This window comes from Danio rerio, chromosome 11 (assembly GCF_049306965.1).
Source record: "Danio rerio strain Tuebingen ecotype United States chromosome 11, GRCz12tu, whole genome shotgun sequence".
NCBI lineage: Eukaryota > Metazoa > Chordata > Actinopteri > Cypriniformes > Danionidae > Danio > Danio rerio.
This window is the reverse complement of record NC_133186.1, coordinates 2,076,429-2,097,352: the sequence shown is the minus strand read 5'-3', so window position 1 is coordinate 2,097,352 and position 20,924 is coordinate 2,076,429. Positions and strand designations below refer to the sequence as shown.

General features: G+C 34.4%; 1 protein-coding gene across 4 annotated transcripts in view; it reads right to left on the bottom strand.

The window, feature by feature from the left end:
- Nucleotides 1-20,924, bottom strand: part of rargb (retinoic acid receptor, gamma b) — a 142,467-nt gene that overhangs the window by 30,869 nt on the left and 90,674 nt on the right. The window contains exon 1 of one of the 4 annotated variants that reach the window (XM_073915378.1): nt 5,179-5,545. Within the exon in view, the coding sequence (XP_073771479.1) occupies nt 5,179-5,323 (145 nt within the window). The 5' untranslated portion in view covers nt 5,324-5,545. 4 annotated transcript variants of the gene reach the window in all.

Genomic DNA, 20,924 nt, shown 5'->3' with positions numbered 1-20,924 from the left:
TGCAAATGCTAATATTTAAAACAGTGCCGTCCATGCTAACAGAGCCAAAGGGTAATGAACTAGCAAAAGCAAACAAGTTCAAGTGTAGACAGTGATGCTGGAGTCTGAAACTCAGCTGTTGCCTGTGTCTCAGCAGGGGTAAGATGAGCCGTCAGAGCATTGTAAATAGACTCATTGTGGGTGGGTCGTGTTGTGGGCCGCTACGTTCTTTCAAGACGTCCAGGCTGGCTATAAAACAGCATTACAGCATAGGGGCAAATTCCAGCATGGGCATGTGAAAATGTGCTCAGGCGAACTTTAAATAAGACACAGACACATTTGCATAGGCTTTCTCCTGTCAATCATTTTTTTCTTCTAAATATAGCGCTTGTTTTGCTATTTTCCTGCCCTAGTTCCAGGAGTGTGGTGATAGACACTGCAAGAATCAATGCTGAGATGTTGATGTATACACTGACAAAATAATCACGTTTGCTGTTTGTTCAAACTACTTAATTAAAATGAGCTGAAGCAACATATTTCTTGAGATTTTTGGGGAGGATAAACTAAACGTTTCATGTTCAATTTCATTTAATTTGTAAAAACATTAAGTGAACTTAATTAATTATTAATTGGATTAACATTAAAGCGTTTTAGTTACAATAATGTTATTTAAAAACATTTTTATTTAAATATTATAAACACATGTAGCAAGCTAACAATTTTAGGTACTAAAATGACTAAAGTTGCCATTAACGTTATTATTTAACTAACTTAACGTTATTTATTTTACGTTAAAGTTATTTTTTAAATGTTCACAACGTCCAGTTTTTTTTAAATAAATGTATTGACGTTAATTTTTGGTTATAATAAAGTTTTTAAATAATTAAACATATTATAACGTAAATTTTTGGTTATAATATCATTTAATCTATTTTTTAAATTAAACGTATTAACGTAAATTTTTGGTTATAATAACATTTTATTAATTTTTTAATTAAACATATTAGCGTTAATTTTGGGTTGGTTATAATAATGTTTTTAATTGTGAATTTTTCTAATTTATTCATATTATTATTAATTGTATTAACCTTATTTTTTATTATAATAATATTTTGAATTGTATTAGAACTATTATTAATTGTATTAACATTAAAATATTTTAGTTCCAATAATGTTATTCAAAACGTTTTCAATGAAATATTATTATAAACACATGTAGCCAGCTAACAATTTTAGGTGCTAAAAATATTAACGTTGCCATTAAGTTATTTAATGTTATTTTTTAAATGTTTATAGAATGTTCAAAAGTTTTTTAAATTAAGCATATTAACGTTCATTTGTAGTTATAATAACGCTTTTTAATTTATTTTTGAAAAATAAATTATGCTCAAATTTTGGTTATACTAACCTTTTTAATATATATTTTTAAATTAAATGTATTCAATGCATTGTAAGTACAAACACATGTAGCCAGCTAACAATTTTAGGTTAAAAATGTTCCCTTAACTTTGCCATTAAGTTATTTAGCATTATTTTTTTTATGATTGTAGAATGTTCAAAATATCCAGTTTTTAAAAATGAATTGTATTAACGTTACTTTTTGATTGTAATAATGTTATTAATTGTATTAATATTGTTTTTAATTGTATTAATGTAAATTTTTTGTTTTTAATATTGTTTTGTTTATTGTTTGTATTAACCTTATTTTGTGATTATAATAACATTATAATTGTAATAATATTATCAGTTGTATTATATTATATTATTATATTAACGTGATAACGTTTTAGTTAAAATAATGTTATTAAAAACGTTTTTATAAAAAAATTTGTAAAATTGCATGTAGTCAGCTAACAATTTTAAGTTCTAAAAATGTTTCCATAACATTGCCATTAAATTATTCAGCGTTATTTTTGAAAAGTATGTAGAATATGCAAAATGACTGTTTTTTAATGAATCGTTTTAACACAATTTTTCAGTTATAATAATTTTTTATTTTATTCATATTTTTATTAATTGTATTAATGTACATTTTTGTTTATAATAACATTATTTAACATGTTTTTATTTCAATATTACAAACACTAACAATTTTAGATTCTAAAAATGTTCCCTTAACGTTGCCATTAAGTTATATATGATTATTTTTTAAATGTTCAAAGAACGTTTAAAATGTCCATTTTTTTAATGAATTATATTAACATTATTTTTTGGTTGCAACAATGTTATTAATTGTATTAATATTATTATAATTGTATTCATGTTAATTTTCGGTTAAAAATAATGTTTTTAATTGTATTAATAATAGTAATAGTTAGTTACAATAACGTTATTTAAATTGTTTTCATTGGAATATTAGTATAAGTGCATATACAAAATTTTCAGCGTTATTTTTTGAATGTCATACAATTTTCCAAAAAATTTTGGGTTATAATATTATACAAAATGTTTTCATACCATATCAGTCTTGTGACTTTCTAAGGTTTATTAATGTTTTCAGAACATTCCGTTCACATTATATTGATGTTCTAAGAATGCTTTTCTATCAATATTACAGTAATGTTCCAAAAACATTATTTTAAAAACATTTACACAACCTTTAAGCAACATTACAGAAAGTTCTGAGATGTTCCATGCTAGCTGGATCACATTAATATATTGAATGAACTTGCCAATGTGTCTTCTTGAGCTCACAAAGAGGCCAAATGAAAGCAGAAAATCTCCTAATGGTCTGCTTCTCTGTCCTCATGGGCTCCCTAATCCTTTAATTGACTTCATTGTATTTGTGATTGAATAATTAAAGACATCCATTAAGGTCAAAACAAAGTGACACTAAGAGACACAAACACACACACATGAGCGAGATTAAAAAGTTTGCTAATACTCCAGCGTAATACTTTATAAATGATGCACTTTTGACTTACTGTTTGACCTCAGGAGCGTTATGAAACACTATAACATTTACTTTTTGTTGTGTATTTAGAAAGTATAATGAATTGAAGCCTGACAGATGAGCAGTGATGTTACGATGAATCTGCAGGTTATAACTTACATATTAAATATTATTAAACTGTCAGTTTGTCAGTGTACACAAACAAGATGACTGACATCTGAAGCTAACAACAGTATCATTTACGTCAACCAGCACGTGACAAGAAGCTAAGTACAGTAAGTTAAACTCCTAAAATACATTAAAGAGTTTTACAGCTTGTTCAAACTACTTATTTAAAATGAACTGAAATAACACTGGAGATTGTGTTGGGGTGACGACTTGATTATTTTACATCCAATCCACTTAAATCTTCAAAAAGCAAAAACAATTCCTTTTAAATTCCTATAATTCTTTTAGATTGTCCCAAAACAAATAGTGTTTTATATTTTAATTCAGTTCAAGTTCATTTGTGTAGCTCTTTTCTCACTAATTATTGTTTCAAAGCAGCTTTAAGGTGCACATTATTGCCTAACAATCAAAATCAGAACAGTTATAAGGTTATTAGTCACCATTACTTTATCAGTTACTAATAACTTTAACTAATAAACTAGTAATTAATAGCTTTTAAACAGTTATTACACCAAAAAATAATAATTCATTAGATTTACACATTTTTTAAGGTAACTGGTTGCAAACTATTTATATGAGCTGAATTTAAAAAAATGCAGTTATATGTTATTGAATAATCTGTTTGTTTAAATTCAGCCCATATCAATTGTTTGCAACCACTTACTTAAAAACTTTGTAAATCCAATGAGTCATTTTTTCAGTGTATATACAGTATGAACATAGTACATTTTACAGTGTACACAAAAAAGATGACTGCATCTAAAGCTAATACCAGTATCATTTAAGCCAACCAGCACATGACAAGAAGCTAAGTACAGTAACTTAAAACTTCTAAAATACATCAAAGAAAAGACTTTTACTGCTTGTTCTACTTTTTTTAAATGAACTGAAATAACACAATTCTGGAGATTGTTTTGGGGTAACAACTTAATTATTTTACATCCAATCCACTTAAATCTTCAAAAAAAAAAAAGTTTACTTAATTCCTTTATATTGTTTCAAAACAAATTGCTTGTGTTTTATATTTCAATTCAATTCAATACAAGTTTATTTGTATAGCACTTTTCTCAATAATTATTGTTTTAAAGCAGCTTTAAGGTGCACATTACTGCATTACAATCAAAATCAGAACAGTTAAGGTTACTAGTCACCATAACTTTATCAGTTACTAATAACATTAACTAATACACTAACTAATAGATTTTAAACAGTTATTACACCAAAAAATAATAATAATAATAATAATAATTTATTGGATTTGCTACATTTTTTTAAAGGTTGCAAACAGTATGAGCTGAATTTAAACAAAGAAATTGTTTACTAAATTAATTTGTTTGTTTAAATTCAGCCCATATCAATTGTTTGCAACTACTTACTTAAAAAAATATAGTAAATCCAATTAATAATATGTGTCAGTGTATATATAAACATAATACATTTTACAGTGTACACATAAACAACCCAAAAGCTATGACCCAAAGCTAACAAAACCACAATAATTATTGTTTTAAAGCAGCTTTAAGGTGCACATTATTGAATTACAATCAAATTCAGATTATCAGTTACCATAACTTTATTAGTTACTAAAAACATTAACTAATTAACTAGTAACTAATAGCCTTTTAACAGTTGTTACACTTAAAGAATAAATAATTCATTGGATTTTCTACTTTTTTAAGGTAAGTGGTGGCAAACTTAAAAACAAATGAAGTTTAACATGACAAATCTATCTATCTATCTATCTATCTATCTATCTATCTATCTATCTATCTATCTATCTATCTATCTATCTATCTATCTATCTATCTATCTATCTATCTATCTATCTATCTATCTATCTATATATCTATCTATCTATCTATATATCTATCTATCTATCTATCTATCTATCTATCTATCTATCTATCTATCTATCTATCTATCTATCTATACTGTATAAACATAGTACATTTTACAATGTACAAACAAGATGACTGACATCTAAAGCTAACAACAGCATCATTTAAGTCAGCTATCACATGACGAGATGCTGAGCACATGTAGTCATTTAAGATTCCTGAAATACTCCCCCAATGGACAACATACAGCTGATAAGAGCACGCTTGTACAGTATGCATGTACAGTAAAGAGACACTTACACTGCAGGCTAGTGTTGTTGCTCCACGAGAAGGGCTCGAGGCCAGAGAAGAAGGAGCTGGCTTTCCTCAGCATGCATGAACTCTGAGCGGACACGTCAAACAGGGGTCTCTGTCCCACCCCGAGAGCCTCCACACAGTCAAACATGATGCTAAAAAACTCCTGTCCCAGACGTGCTGATTTGCCAGTCAGTGAAGCAACAGCTCAGATTAAGACCAGCAATAACACCAGAGTAGAGCTTTCACAGAATCTGCTGCTAAATCCTCTCTCAGGTGAAGCTTCTCCCCTTTTTGTTGCACGTCCTCAATGTTTTGACCATCAGTTTGCCGGGATCATGAGCTTCCTCAAACTGTCAAGAGTGTAAAGTGTGTTTCTCCAGGACCTGCGGCGCTTTACTGGCCACGGTTTAGCTCAGCCCACAGCGGAGAGCATAAAAAAGGAGGAGGAGAAACACAGAGGGAGGGAAGGAGGGAGCGAGGCGGGCGCTTTCTTGAGCTTTGGCTTAAAGAGCAAAACTTTCCCTTCCATTTTCTTCTAGAGTGATCCGTCTGTCAGCATGCATCATATTTTATACCTTCGCAAAACGAAAACAAACAACACAACCTCCTTGCACTCCCTTCATCCATCAATCCTCTGCTGTTCATAGAGTTACTTAGAGTTTTTGTCTTGTTTCTGGTCCAAATATCTAACAATGATGAAATATAGAAGCTTTTTCTAGACAAGAACAAAATATTGTCATGTTTACAGAAATAATGTGTCGAAATTAAGAGAGTTTTTTCTCTTAAAACAAGCAGAATAATGATAATCTTTTGAAAATGTTTTTCATTTTGACCTCAGATTATTTTATTCACCCCATAAGCAGATTATTTTGCCTGTTTTAAGGAAAAATTATTAACATCATTAACATTTTGTGCAAATACAATATCATATACACACAAAATGAAGTAACATGCTGTTCTGCTTTTTCACAAACAAGAACTAATGGCCATAACAAAACATGCAGTTAATATATAACACAGTAAATGTAAAAAAAAAAAAAATAATAAAAAACAATAATAATAAAAATGAATAAATAAATAAATAAATAAATAATAATAATGAATAAATAAATAAATAAATAAATAATAATAATAATGAATAAATAAATAATACTACTACTAAGAATAATATAATAAAAATGAATAAATAATAATAATAACAATAATAAAAATGAATAAATAAATAAATAAATACTACTAATAAGAATAATATAATAAAAATCAAATAATAATAATAATAAAAATAAATGAATAAATACTATTACTACTAATAATAACAAAAATAAAAGAATAAATAAATAAATACATAATAATAATAATAATATAAAGATAAATAAATAAATAAAAATAATATAATAATAAAAATGAATACATAAATATTATTAATAATAATATTAATAATAACAACAATAATAATATTAATGCATATAATAATAATAATAATAATAATAATAATAATAATAATAATAATAATAATAATAATAATAATAATGCTTTATTTCTCTTCTGCTTTAAGATCAATAGTCTCACACTACAAAAATGCTTTCTTATAGTTTTCATCTTGTTTCTGGTCTAAATATCTAAAAATGCTTAAATTAAGAAGTATTTTCGAGACAAGAACAACATATTGTTTTGTCTTTTAGAAATAATGAGTCAAAATTAAGCAAGTTTGTCCTTATAAAAAGCAGAATAATGATAATCTTTTGAAAAAGTTTTTTGATTTTGACCTCAGATTATTTTACTCACCTCTTAGGCAGATTATTTAGCTTGTTTTAACATTATTAACATATTGTGCAGACACAATATAATATTTACACAAAATTAGGTAACATACTGTTCTGCTTTTACACAAACAAGAACTAATGGCCATAAAAACAATGTAGTTATTAAATAACACAGTAAATGTTGAACATTAAAATAAATAATAATTATTAATAAAAATAATCTTATGTCTAAAGGAAAAACAAGAGTAAGAACTGCACAACAATGATGCTTCATTCATCAGTAATATATCCCTGTATATATTATTAGTGTAAAACGGAACAAAAGCTGATGTCGTCATACTGCCCCCTACTGTTCATTTCACCCACAAACTGCAGTCAAATGTATTTTGAAGTACATTTTTAAGGTTTCACAATTTGTTTTTACAAAACAATATATATTTTCTATGTGGTGGAGTGTCTATTGTAAGTCTTAAATTAATAATAATAAAAAAAACATTACATGAATCATATTTTATACCTTCACAAAATGAAAACAAACAACACAACCTCCGTTCACTCCCTTTATCCATCAATCATCTGCTGTTCTTAGAATTACTTAGAGTTTTTGTCTTGTCTCTGGTTCAAATACCTAATAATGCTTAAATTAAGAAGCATTTTTTAGACTAGAGCAAAGTTTCGGACTGTTTTAAGACATAAAGAGTCAAAATTAAGTGAGTTTATCCTTATAACAAGCAAAATAATTTTCATTTTGACCTAAGATTATTTTACTCACCCCATAGGCAGATTATTTTGCTTGTTTTAGGGAAAAACTCTTAACATTTATAACATTTTGTGCAGACACATAACAAACAAACAAAATTAGGTAACATACTGTTCTGCTTTTACACAACCAAGAACTAATGGTCATAAAAACAATGCAGTTATTGAATAGCACAGTAAATGTAAAAATTAAAATAAATAATAATTTTGAAGTAATAATAATAAAAAACTAATAATAAAATATCCTCTTCTGCTTCAATATCAATAGTATCACACTGCAAAAAAATTTTTTTGCTCAGAGTTTTCATCTTATTTCTGTTGCAAATATCTAAAAATTCTTAAATCGGAAAGCATTTACAAGACAAGTGAAAATGTCTTGTTTTTAGAAATAATTAGTTAAAATGAAGTGAGTTTTTCCTTAAATATGCAAAATAATCTGCCAGTGGGGTAGGGGAAATAACATTATTTCAAAAGGAAAAACAAGATTTTTTTCATAACCCATTGGCAAATTATTTTGCTTGTTTAGAGCAAAAATTCATTTAATTTAGACTAATTAATTCTAAAAACAAGACAATATTTTTTTGCTTGTCTAGAAAAAGCTTGTTGATTTAAGAATGTTTAGATATTTTATTAATTATATTATTAATTCATGACACTGTGAATCTTTAAATTACACTCACAAATCATGTTTGCTGTTTGTTCAAACTACTCATAAACAGCAAAATGAGCTGAAACGGCACAATTATTGTTTTTTTAGGGGACAACTTAATTGTTTTATGTTCAATCCACTTAAAGACAACTTAATTGAATTGTGTGGAACCCAGAATTTTTTACAGAGTATTATTAATGTCTCCCCACTTCAGATGTGGTATTTATAAAGAAATACACTACACATAAGGGCAGCACAGTGGCTCAGTGGTTAGCAAGAAGCAAGAAGGTTGCGAGTTCGAGTCCTGGGTCAGTTGGCATTTCTGTGTGGAGCTGTGCGCATGTTCTCCTTGTGTTGGCGTGGGTTTCCTCCGGGTGCTCCTGTTTCCCCCACAGTCCAAACACATGCGCTATGGTGGAATTGATCAACTAAATTGTCCATAGTGTATGTGTGCATGAGTGTGTATGGGTGTTTTCCAATACTAAGTTGCAGCTGGAAGGATATCCGCTGTGTAAAACACATGCAGGAAAACATTATAGCATTTAAAATACTCACATATCTAAAATAATACACTCAAAATGGCTGCTTGTTTAAACTACTTATTAAAAATAAGTTGAAGCAACACAATTCTCGATTTTTTTTTTGGAGGCAACTTAATTGTTTTATGTTCATCCCACTTAAAAATAGGATCAAATTAACTTAATCTACTTGAGTTGGCACAACATAACCCAACACATTTTACCGTGTATTAACATGAAGAATTGTTCTGTCTTTAGTGTTTCCATCTGCAGTCTTTCCAGATCCCTCTTCTGCTGTCCTTTTCTCAATAAAACAGCATCAATAAAAGGTCAGCACTGAAATAAAAGAGCTAAAGTTTCCATCCAGTGTTTGCTTTGACTGTAAAAGTTTACTGATGCACAGAGTGACTATTTGATGCCTATCGCCACCTTAAGGCGAGTCGCAGCCTGGCAAACCCTGCTGACTCTCTCTCTCTCTCTCCGTGTGTGTGTGTGTGTGTGCTGTTTTCTCTGGCGGTCCTATCCTTCGCTTCTCCTCCACGCTTTGACTTTTCAGTTCCCGACTACATCATCTTTATTTTTCTCTCAGTTTGTCATTTCGTCAAGTGCACCGCAACTTAATGCCGTCCAGATCTGTGGTAACTCTTCCAAACAGTCGCTACTGAAATATGCCGAAATCTACGTCAACTGTCCCTGTTGACTCTGTATTGCATTTCTTTATTCTCTTGCAATGCCTTCCAAACTCGTCTTGACCCAGCCAAAGTCTGCATCCAATGTTCTTACTTTGACATGTTTTTCATGGTCATGTGGATTATTCAGAACATGGTGCTAAAGACTACAGATATATTCATCCTAGCTTATTTACCAAGACTGTCTGCATCAGTGAGGAAACTTTGATTTAGTGCTGCGCTTTCACTGCAGTTCGACATTTTCCCGAGCAAAACAGCATGTCATCTATTTACTTGACGACGGCTTGTCAGTCTTTTAAGTGAAGCAATTTTGACGAAAAGCATTTATTGCGCAATATGTACGTGGTTTGACAGCTTTCTGCAGTTCATTTTAAATCCAAACACACCGGAGCGTCTGCATCGCTGTCTCATTATAATCACATTTCCTCCAGGGGAGTGTGAGAGAAACAGTGTGGCATTACATTTACACAAACCCACAGCCTATATGATCCTCTCGCTCTGCTTTTCCCCTTTCCTCCCTCATGCAAGAGGACTGAACTCTGAAACACAGCCCCAGTGGGGTGCTAACTTTCCCCAAAACTTCTGCCCACCCTCTCTCTCCCTCTCTCTCATTCAGTCAGTTTCTCTCTCTAGTTCACTTGTCTTTTCTCTGGCGCCCGGCTCTCTACATCTGCCTCTGCTCTCTATAGCTCTTTTTCACTGTATTGTATGAATTTCATTCCATTTCAAAATGCATGCAGTTATACTTTATGTTGATCATTCCTTTTAGATTTCCTGTAACTATAGATAACTTTGCATTTCCAGTAGAATAGCCCACTAACTCTGGTAGAATGGTCAAATAACTCTTGTGGAATGCACAACTTACTCCACTAATGCTACTAGAATGATCAACTTCCTCTAGTGCAATGGTCAACTAACTCTACTAGAATATTCAACTAATTCTACCAGAATAGTCAACTATCTCTGAAAGAATAGTCCAATAACTCCAGTAAAATAGTCAACTTACTCTACAAGAATGGTCCACCAAGTCCAGTGGAATGAACAACTAACTCTAGTGGACTGGTCTACTAACTTTAGTGTCATGGTCAACTAACTCTAGTGGACTGGACCACTAACTTCAGTGTCATGGTCAACTAACTAGTGGAATGATCCATTAAGTCAAGTGCATTAGTCAACTAACTATAGTGGACTGGTCCACTAACTCTAGTGCAATGGTCAACTAACTCTAGTGGACTGGTCCACTAACTCTAGTGGAATGGTCCACTAACTCTAGTGGAATGGTCAACTAACTCTAGTGGACTGGTTCACTAACTTTAGTGTCATGGTCAACTAACTCTAGTGGACTGGACCACTAACTTTAGTGTCATGGTCAACTAACTAGTGGAATGATCCATTAAGTCAAGTGCATTAGTCAACTAACTCTAGTGGACTGGTCCACTGACTCTAGTGCAATGGTCAACTAACTCTAGTGGAATGGTCCACTAACTCTAGTGGAATGGTCCACTAACTCTATTGGAATGGTCCACTAAGTCAAGTGCAATGGTCAACTTACTCTAGTGGACTGGTCCACTAACTCTAGTGAAATGGTTAACTAACTCTAGTGCAATGGTCAACTAACTCTAGTGGAATGGTCCACTAACTCTAGTGGAATGGTCAACTAACTCTATTGGAATGGTCCACTAAGTCAAGTGCAATGGTCAACTTACTCTAGTGGACTGGTCCACTAACTCTAGTGCAATGGTTAACTAACTCTAGTGGAATGGTCCACTAACTCTATTTGGAATGGTCCACTAAGTCAGGTACAATGGTCAATTAACTCTAGTGGACTGGTCCACTAACTCTAGTAGAATGGTCAACTAAATCTAGTGGAATGGTCCACTAACTTTAGTGTAATGGTCAACTTTAGTGGAATGGTCCACCAAGTCAAGTGCAATAGTCAACTAAATTTAGTGGAATGGTCCACCAAGTCAAGTGAAGTGGTCCACTAACTCTAGTGGAATGGTATATTGAAGGAGGTTATTGGCTGTTTTTGTTGTGCTGGTTGAAAGTCTCTTTATATTCCATTAGTAATGATTAAAGTAAATGATCTAAATGTATTTATATTTATTTTTATATACTGAATAAGGCATAAAACAAAAAAAGTTTTTCCAATTAAATATTGTTGAGCAGACATCTCCCATAATTCCGATAAGTAGCCCAAACTGTCTGTCAACAAATGTATATTTGGGCTTCTGCGCATCTCTGTTCACGCACATCTGCCATTAGCACATGCATGCCATTTTGGCAGATCACCTACAGCACCTTTAACTCTAGTGAAATGGTCTACTAACTCTATTAGAAAGGTCCATTAACTACTAGAGGACTGGTCCACTAACACTACTGGCACGGTCCAATAACTGTAGTAGAATGGTAATCTAACTCTAACTCTAATTGAATGATCAACTTACTCTACTGGAATAGTCAACTAACTTTAGTAGAATACTCTAATAACTCTATTAGAATGGTCAACTAATTCTGTTGGAATAGTCCACTAACTCTACTAAAATGGTCAACTGCAGTGGAGTTATAATCAACTAACTCTAGTAGAATGGTCAATTAACTTATGTAGAATAGTCCATCGTTAGGTCACCTTACTTGGCAAACACTCTAGACGAATAGACAAATGACTTTATTCAAACTTTTGCACAATAGTCTACTACAACCACCATTATAACAATGCCAACGAACTCAAAAATAAATAAATAAATATATAAAGCAAACTAATTCTTGTAGAAAAGTCACCAAGCTCCAACAGAATAGTCTAACTAGCAGAAGAACTCTAACTCTAGTGGAAGAGCCCAATAAGCAAAGGTAGATCTTTCACAGCATGGGCTATTATATTTTTCTTCAGGTGAAAGTCTTATCCTTTTTAGAATACTGTACATGCAGTTTTCAATATTTGTAAAAAATAAATAAATAAATAAATAAATAAATAAATAAATAAAGGACAATATAATTAGCCAGTTTAAGGACGTAGTTAACCTAGAAAAGCCTTTAACGCTCACTTTAATCTTAATACTAGTATCTTACAAAATAACTAGCAAATCATTATGTACTGTCATCATAACAAAACCAAAATAGCTAAACAGCACTTGGGAAATATTAGAAAAATAACTCAAATTTCACAGGTGGAGTAATAATTTTGTACATTCTTAGATTATCACCCTGCAGCCCAAGACCGGTTACTCACTGAAGCTAAGCAGGGCTGAGCCTGGTTAGTACCTGGATGGGAGACCACAAGGATGCTGTTGGAAGTGGTGTTAGTGAGGCCAGCAGGGGGCGCTCAACCTGTGGTCTATGTGAGTCCTAACGCCCCAGTAAAAGTGAAGGGTACACTATACTGTCAGTGGGCGCCATCTTTCGGATGAGACGTTAAACCGAGGTCCTGACTCTCTGTGGTCATTAAAAATCCCATGGCACTTCTCCTGAAAGAGCAGGGGTGTAACCCCGGTGTCCTGGCCAAAGTCCCTCTATCGGCCCTTACGATCATGGCCCCTCAATCATCCCCTTCCACCGAATTGGCCCTTTCACTGTCTCTCCACTTCACCAATAGCTGGTGTGTGGTGAGCGCACTGGCGCCGTTGTCCTGTGGCTGCCGTCGCATCATCCAAGTGGAGCTGCACTCTGGTGGTGGTGTGGAGAGACCCCCCTCATGATTGTGAAGCGCTTTGGGTGTATGGCCATACACAATAAATGCACTATATAAATACACATTACATTACATAGATTTGTTTGACAATTCAAACATCGCCCTCAAGGGGAAAAGCCAATCTTCCTTCTAAATACTACAGCCAAAACAATGATGTACAAAATATTTGAGTCACTAATACCAACAAAACATTTATGAAATGCATTTTCAAATGCAACCAAACCGTTAACAAACACACTCCTGCTTTACTTTTGCTCGTCTGTCCCTTTTTGCAGACATCTGTTAATCCGCACATACGTTACCCCCTATTTCACCCCATACCTTTGCTCTCTCTGCCTCAACATTTTCACCTGTCTTTCAACACGTCCCCCTCCCTCCCTTTCTCCCGCGCTCATATTCTCTTGTTCTCTCTCTCTCACACACACACACACTCCACAGTGACACACAGCAGGGAGCACACTGCACAATCTCAGCCAGTTCTGTTCTCTCCACACCTTGAGGCAATTACACCCCCCTTCACACACACACACACACACACAGAAAGGAAGAGGGAATGCAGACAGGAAAAGGCGCCCCATTCTGTCTCTTTCTCAGGCCCTCCTGCTTTTCATCCGTCTGCCAATCATTGCTGTCCGTCTGTGACTTCTCTATCTTTTTGTGGTATATTGTCTCAGGCTTCCTCTAGTGGTGTCGGTGGCTCATCTGCAGGCTTTCGCAGAATCAAATGCATGTTTTTTTTTTTACTACCGAGCACTGGCGTCATGGGATGCCCAGACATACTGAACAAAACCCACTCTGTTCAAACGGCTGGCGAGGAACATAAACCTGGCGCTCGTGTAGTTTGTGGTTGGAGCTGTTCAGCATTCGGGTTTGGATTTCTGACTGCATGTGTGCTGGATTTGCTTGTGTTGGAATGTGTGTTTCCTTGGGGGTCTGTAGTGTGTGTGTGTGTGTGTGTGTGTGTGTGTGTGTGTGTGTGTGTGGGTCATGAATTGTAATCTGACCCTCAAGGGTAAAATAGGCCTTCCTTCATGACAGGGCACACATACAGGCTTTTGTGCACAATTAAGTGCACAATTAACTACATTTACAATGCTTATAAATCTGCATAATGTTCACTAAAAGTGAAAACCAAACTAGCCATAGTGATTTCGTTAGCTCACATTGCTAGCTTCATGGCGAATAATTCATCTGTGCATGTCGTTTAGAACAAAATAATAGTTTGCTATTGATGTCTTTAATTGAAATCTGAAGATGCACTTCCTGTTTGTTTTCAGTTCAATTCTCAGATTATGTCTGTCTGAGGTCTTGGGCGTGGCTAACATTTTAACCACGCCCCCTCCAGCTGTCAGTCAACAAACCGACACGGTGAGCAGGAGGAGTCTGTTAGGTTGTAATAACTCTCCCTAAACCCTTTTCCCCATCTTTCTGAACGAAACGCCTACTTTACTACATCCAATCAGCTCACAGTAGAGAAAAACAAGCCACGCCCACTGCTTTCTTATTTACAATTCATGTCTCTATAGAAACTGTATTACAATACGGAAGAAATGCTAGCAGGTTCCAGTTCATGCAGACTTTCAAGCAAACACTCATCATAAAAAATTAGACTATTCATTAGGTTATGCCCTTATTGGGCGTGGCTATTATGTTAACCACGCCCCCTCCAGTTGTCAGTCAACAAACCGACACGGTGAGCAGGAGGAGTCTGTTAGGTTGTAATAACTCTCCCTAAACCCTTTTCCCCATCTTTCTGAATGAAACGCCTACTTTACTACATCCAATCAGCTTACAGTAGAGAAAAACAAGCCACGCCCACTGCTTTCTTATTTACAATTCGTGTCTCTATAGAAACTGTATTACAATACGGAAAAAAATGGTGGCAGGTTCCAGTTCATGCAGACTTTAAAGCAAACACTCATCATAAAAAATGTGATTATTCATTAGATTATGCCCTTCCAGCTGCAACCCATCTCTGGGAAACACCCATGCAAACATACTCATTCACACTCATACACTACGGACAATTTAGCCTACCCAATTCACCTGTACTGCATGTCTTTGGACTGCGGGGAAAACCGGAGCACCTGGAGGAAACCCACGCGAACGCAGAGAGAACATGCAAACTCCACACAGAAACGCCAACTGACTCGGACAAAATCAGACCAAGAAAAAACTCGACTTTGACATATTCATTCTGTAGTTGGCGTGGCATGACCTTTATAAAATCTGTGATTTTTGAGGCAGTGTTAGCATTAACTGTTATGCTTTTTAGGCTAATGATTTCGTTCGTGTGGGTTTCCTCCAGGTGCTTCGGTTTCCCTCACAGTCCAAAGACATGCGGTACAGGTGAATTGGGTAGGCTAAATTGTCCGTAGTGTATGAGTGTGTGTGTGGATGTTTCCCAGAGATGGGTTCCGGCTGGAAGTGCATCCGCTGCATAAAAATGTACTGGATAAGTTGGCGATTCATTCCGCTGTGGCGACCCCAGATTAATAAAGGGACTAAGCCGACAAGAAAAAGAATGAATGAACTAATAATATAAGTTGATGCATTAACACACGTTAAGCGAATAAATGTACTAAAGGTTGTCTTTTGATTAAATGTATTAATAGTTGAAAATATTTGTACACTTTGTTTTGCAATCTAGCACACAAGACCTGCTTTTATTCTTCCAAATATGAAAAAGAGCATTGTGAACATTCTACAAAACATCTTTTTTTCCCCCACAGAATGTAAAAGAAAGTCGAAGGATGTTGGGAATTTTTTCATAATGTCAGGATATTGATATTTGCACGAACGTCTCCTGTAGCTGAACAAACAGAGAGATTCATGCACAGCTTGACAAATGCTAGTGGCACAGAAGCGCTTGACTCTCTGCTGTTTTAATGTCAGAAAGTCATGCCCGCTAACTTGTGATGGGACAGTTTCCCTGCAGCATGTGTGAAAGCCAGCTGATCTCCATCCCCACACACTTTCTGTCCGTCTTTATTCCTTTAAAAAATAAATACTAATCACAGTCATTGCATCTTCACTGTATTCAAATCACTTTGCTGTATTCTGTTATCATGCTAACGCACAGTCACTATTTACAATTTGCTTCTCTCTCTTTCTTTTATTTCCATTTTAAATCTGCAAGTTAAAGACAGCTGTATTTTTTTGTGGTCAAAGAGAAACGTTTCTGTGTGGAGTTTGCATGTTCTCCCCGTGTTGGCATGGGTTTCCTCTGGGTGCGCCGAATTCTCCCACAGTGCAAACACATGTGTTATTGGGGAACTGGTTAAGCTAACTTGTTCATAGTGTATGAGTGTAAATGTGAGAGTGTATAGGTGCTTCCCAGTCATAGGTTGCAGCTGGATCCGCTGCGTAAAACATTTGCTGGATAAATTGATGGTCATTTCACAGTGGTGACCCCTGATTAATAAAGTGAATAAGCCAAAAAGAAAATGAATGAATAAATAAATGAGTTGGAGGTTCATTCCGCTGTGACGACCCCTGAATAATAAGGTGACTAAGTCAAAAAGAAAATGAATGAATGAATGAGTTGGAGGTTCATTCCGCTGTGGTGACCCCTGAGAAATAAAGTGACTAAGCCAAAAAGAAAATGAATGAATGAATGAATGAATGAGTTGGCGGTTCATTCCGCTGTGGCTACCCCTGATTAGCCAAAAAGAAAATGAATCAATCAATCAATTGAAGGTTCATTCCGCTGTGGCGACCCCTGAATAATAAAGTGACTAAGGCAAAAAGAAAATGAATGAATGAATGAATGAATGAATGAGTTGGCGGTTCATTCCGCTGTGGCGACCCCTGATTAATAAAGTGACTAAACCAAAATGAATGAATGAATGAGTTGGAGGTTCATTCCGCTGTGGCGACCCCTGAATAATAAAGTGACTAAGCCAAAAAGAAAATGAATGAATGAATGAATGAATGAATGAGTTGGTGGTTCATTCCGCTGTGGCGACCCCTGATTAATAAAGTGACTAAGCCAAAAAGAAAATGAATGAATGAATAAATGAGTTGGTGGTTCATTCCGCTGTGGCGACCCCTGATTAATAAAGTGACTAAGCCAAAAAGAAAATGAATGAATGAATAAATGAGTTGGTGGTTCATTCCGCTGTGGCGACCCCTGATTAATAAAGTGACTAAGCCAAAAAGAAAATGAATGAATGAATGAATGAGTTGGAGGTTCATTCCGCTGTGGCGACCCCTGATTCATAAAATGACTAAGCCAAAAAGAAAATGAATGAATGAATGAATGAGGTGGGGGTTCATTCCGCTGTGGCGACCCCTGATTAGCCAAAAAGAAAATGAATGAATGAATCAATTGAAGGTTCATTCCGCTGTGGCGACCCCTGATTAGTAAAGTGACTAAGCCAAAAAAAAATGAATGAATGAATGACTATTTTTTTGTGTATATGGTGTACACTTTCTCTCTCTCGCAAACACACACACACACACACACACACACACACACACACACACACACACACACACACACACACACACACACACACACACACACACACACACACACACACACACACACACACACGCACACACACACCACTGGTGGTTTAAAGAATTGGGCCAAACCCCAGAAATTCCACTCCAATTCTATATAAATAAATAAAGAGGCACAATGTGGAGTTTGTGCTTTCACAGCCTCAGTCCTGCAGTAACCTCAGCGTTTGGCCATCCTCTGCCTCGCTCGCACAACAAGAAAAATGTGCCATTTCTTTCAAGAGCTACCTCTTTTCCCAGCACACTTTCTGCATTTCAGAAAGCAGAACCTCCACCATTACCAGCCTTCACTATGTGTGTGTGTGTGTGTGTGTGAGTGTGCGTGTGTGTGTGTTCATGGTATAGCTTATTTTGCATGGCAGATGCAATTGAGTTTGTGCACACACACTGCTGTTTAATTGAGAATCCGAGACTACATTCTTCAGTGTCATTGGGGAGTGTTGCATATTTGCCACTCTATTCAACTCTATTCATCTTTTCCCATTCACTCTAATCGAATGAAATCAACAGGGGTTCAAGGGAAAAATATACTTCATCCTAGGTGTTTGTGAAGCTGCAAAAACATATTTAAACACACGTTTGGCTGCAGTTTTGGGGTGAAATGAACACTAGGGGGCAGTATGAAGACAACAACTTTGGTTTCTTTTCACACTAATAATATATACAAGAATACCAGACGAAACTGACGATTTAAGGAGTATTCTTGTGCAGTTCAGCACCAAATAAATAAACAAATTAACGTTGTCTTTAATTGTAATTGAGTATATTTGCGTCACCTATCTAGTTCCATATGGAAAACTTTTCTGGTGTGGTTCATTCTTTCGTAGCTTAATCTATTCCCATTGCCACTCACATTTTCTTTCAGCTATGTCTCCTATTTATCAGGGGTCGCCACAGCGGAATGAACCTCCAACTCATTCATTCATTTTCTTTTCGGCTTAATCCCTTTATTAATCTGGGGTCACCACAGCGGAATGAACCGCCAACTTATCCAGCATATGTTTTACACAGCAAATGCCCTTGCAGCTGCAACCCACTACTGGGAAACATCCATACACACTTATTCACACACATACACTACGGCTAATTTAGCTTACTTAATTCCCCTATAGCGCACGTGTTTGCACTGTAGGGGAAACCAAAGCACCCAGAGGAAACCCATGCAAACTTGGGGAGAACATGCAAACTCCACACAGAAACTGACCCAGCTGGGACTCGAACCGGCGACCTTCTTGCTGTGAGGCCGCAGTGCCAACCACTGAGCTTCTCTCATCTTATCTCTTTCTCTATAGTATAACACCTTTAAAAGTGTATTAGATTAGACTTCTACTTTCAGGGCATTAAATGTGAAGCTAGTAAAAAGTAAAGTGGTCTTTTATGTAGAGCTAATAGAGCTGCTGTCAGAACTGAGGCTGAATGATGTTGGCAGACGGACATTAGAGTCCTCCAGGTGTCCTTAAAGGAAAGAACAGCGCATTTCTACAGCTCCTGTGCCAAAACCGAAGAATGAACAACCAACATGTATGATCTCCAAACACATTTACAATGCTCTTTACTTAAAGGGACAGAGTTCAGCCCTACAAATGTCTAATTCTTCATCGTTTTCTCATTCTCCACTTCTGAAGGTCTTAGAAGGGATACAGCTGCAGATGCTCTCATTGATGAAAGCATACTTTTTTGTGACCCTATACAAGACCCTATATGGATAGACCTTAATAACATATAATTTAATAAATAAAATGAATAATACTTAGTATTATTACTGTTTTTACATTACTGTGATGGTTTGATAGGGGTAGATGTAAATAAAATACAATTTAATGGGTCATTTAATAAATAATATGAATAATACTCAGTATAATTGCTGTTTTTACATTACGGTGAGGTTTGGGTTTAGGGGTAGACGTGAACAACATACAATTTAGTGGGTCATTTAATAAATACTATGACTATTTCTCTGTGTAATTACTGTTTTTACATTACTGTAAATTTTTGGATGGGGTAGATGTTAATAAAATACATTTTAATGAGTTATTTAATAAATAATATGAATAATACTCAGCATAATTACTGTTTTAACATTACTGTAAAGGTTTGGAGGGGGTAGAAGTTAATAAAATACATTTTAATAAGTTATTTAATAAATAATATGAATAATACTCAGTATAATTACTGTTTTAACATTACTGTAAAGGTTTGCATGGGGTAGAAGTTAATAAAATACATTTTAATGGGTTATTTAATAAATAATATGAATAATACTCTGTATAATTACTGTTTTAACATGACTGTGAGGGTTGGGATAGGGGTAGATGTTAATAAAACACAATTTAATGGGTCATTTCATAAATAATATAATAAATTCTTGTTAACTTCTTCTAACAAAACCCAGGAATATATTAAAGAATACTGAAGAAATCCTTTTGGAATTGACTTTCATAGTATTTTTATTCCTACCATGGATGTCAACGGCTGCTTCAGAATATTTTGTTTTGTGTTTAAATAAGAAAATTAATTCATACAAGTTGTAATCGCTGAGGAAATGTTAAATTTTTGGTGAACTATCCCTTTAAATGAATGCTTATTTTATCACATTACTCTTAATAGTTATACTGTAACACTATGAATTTTCTTGTGCACACTAATATGTGTATCACATGACATAAGCACACTAATAAGTACATTTTTTCCCACAATACACTCAGCTGCCAATGTCACGATTGAACCACAAGTGATATAATAAGTGCTTTGTAATTATGAAAACTATTTATGAAAATAAAATAGCGTTGACACCACCAAAACACTGCATCCTACTGTTGAAAACATGTTTTAGTGGAAACGATTACCATTCAAACATTGAAAAGCTTCCATTAAAGTCTTTTATCCAGCAAGGGTACACAGCATTGATCAAAAGTGACAGCAAGGACATTTCTAGTGGAGTTATACTTCAAATGAATCCTGTTTACCTTCCATTCATTGAAGAACCTTGAAAAATAAAAGTTTCCACAGAAATATTGTGCAACTAAAAGCTGTTTTAACATTGATAATTGCACTTTAACACACTAACACTTTATGAAATGATTTTAATTCTAGAAGTAAGCATTGCAATTTTTATTCATTCATTCATTTTCATTCAACTTAGTCCATTTATTCATC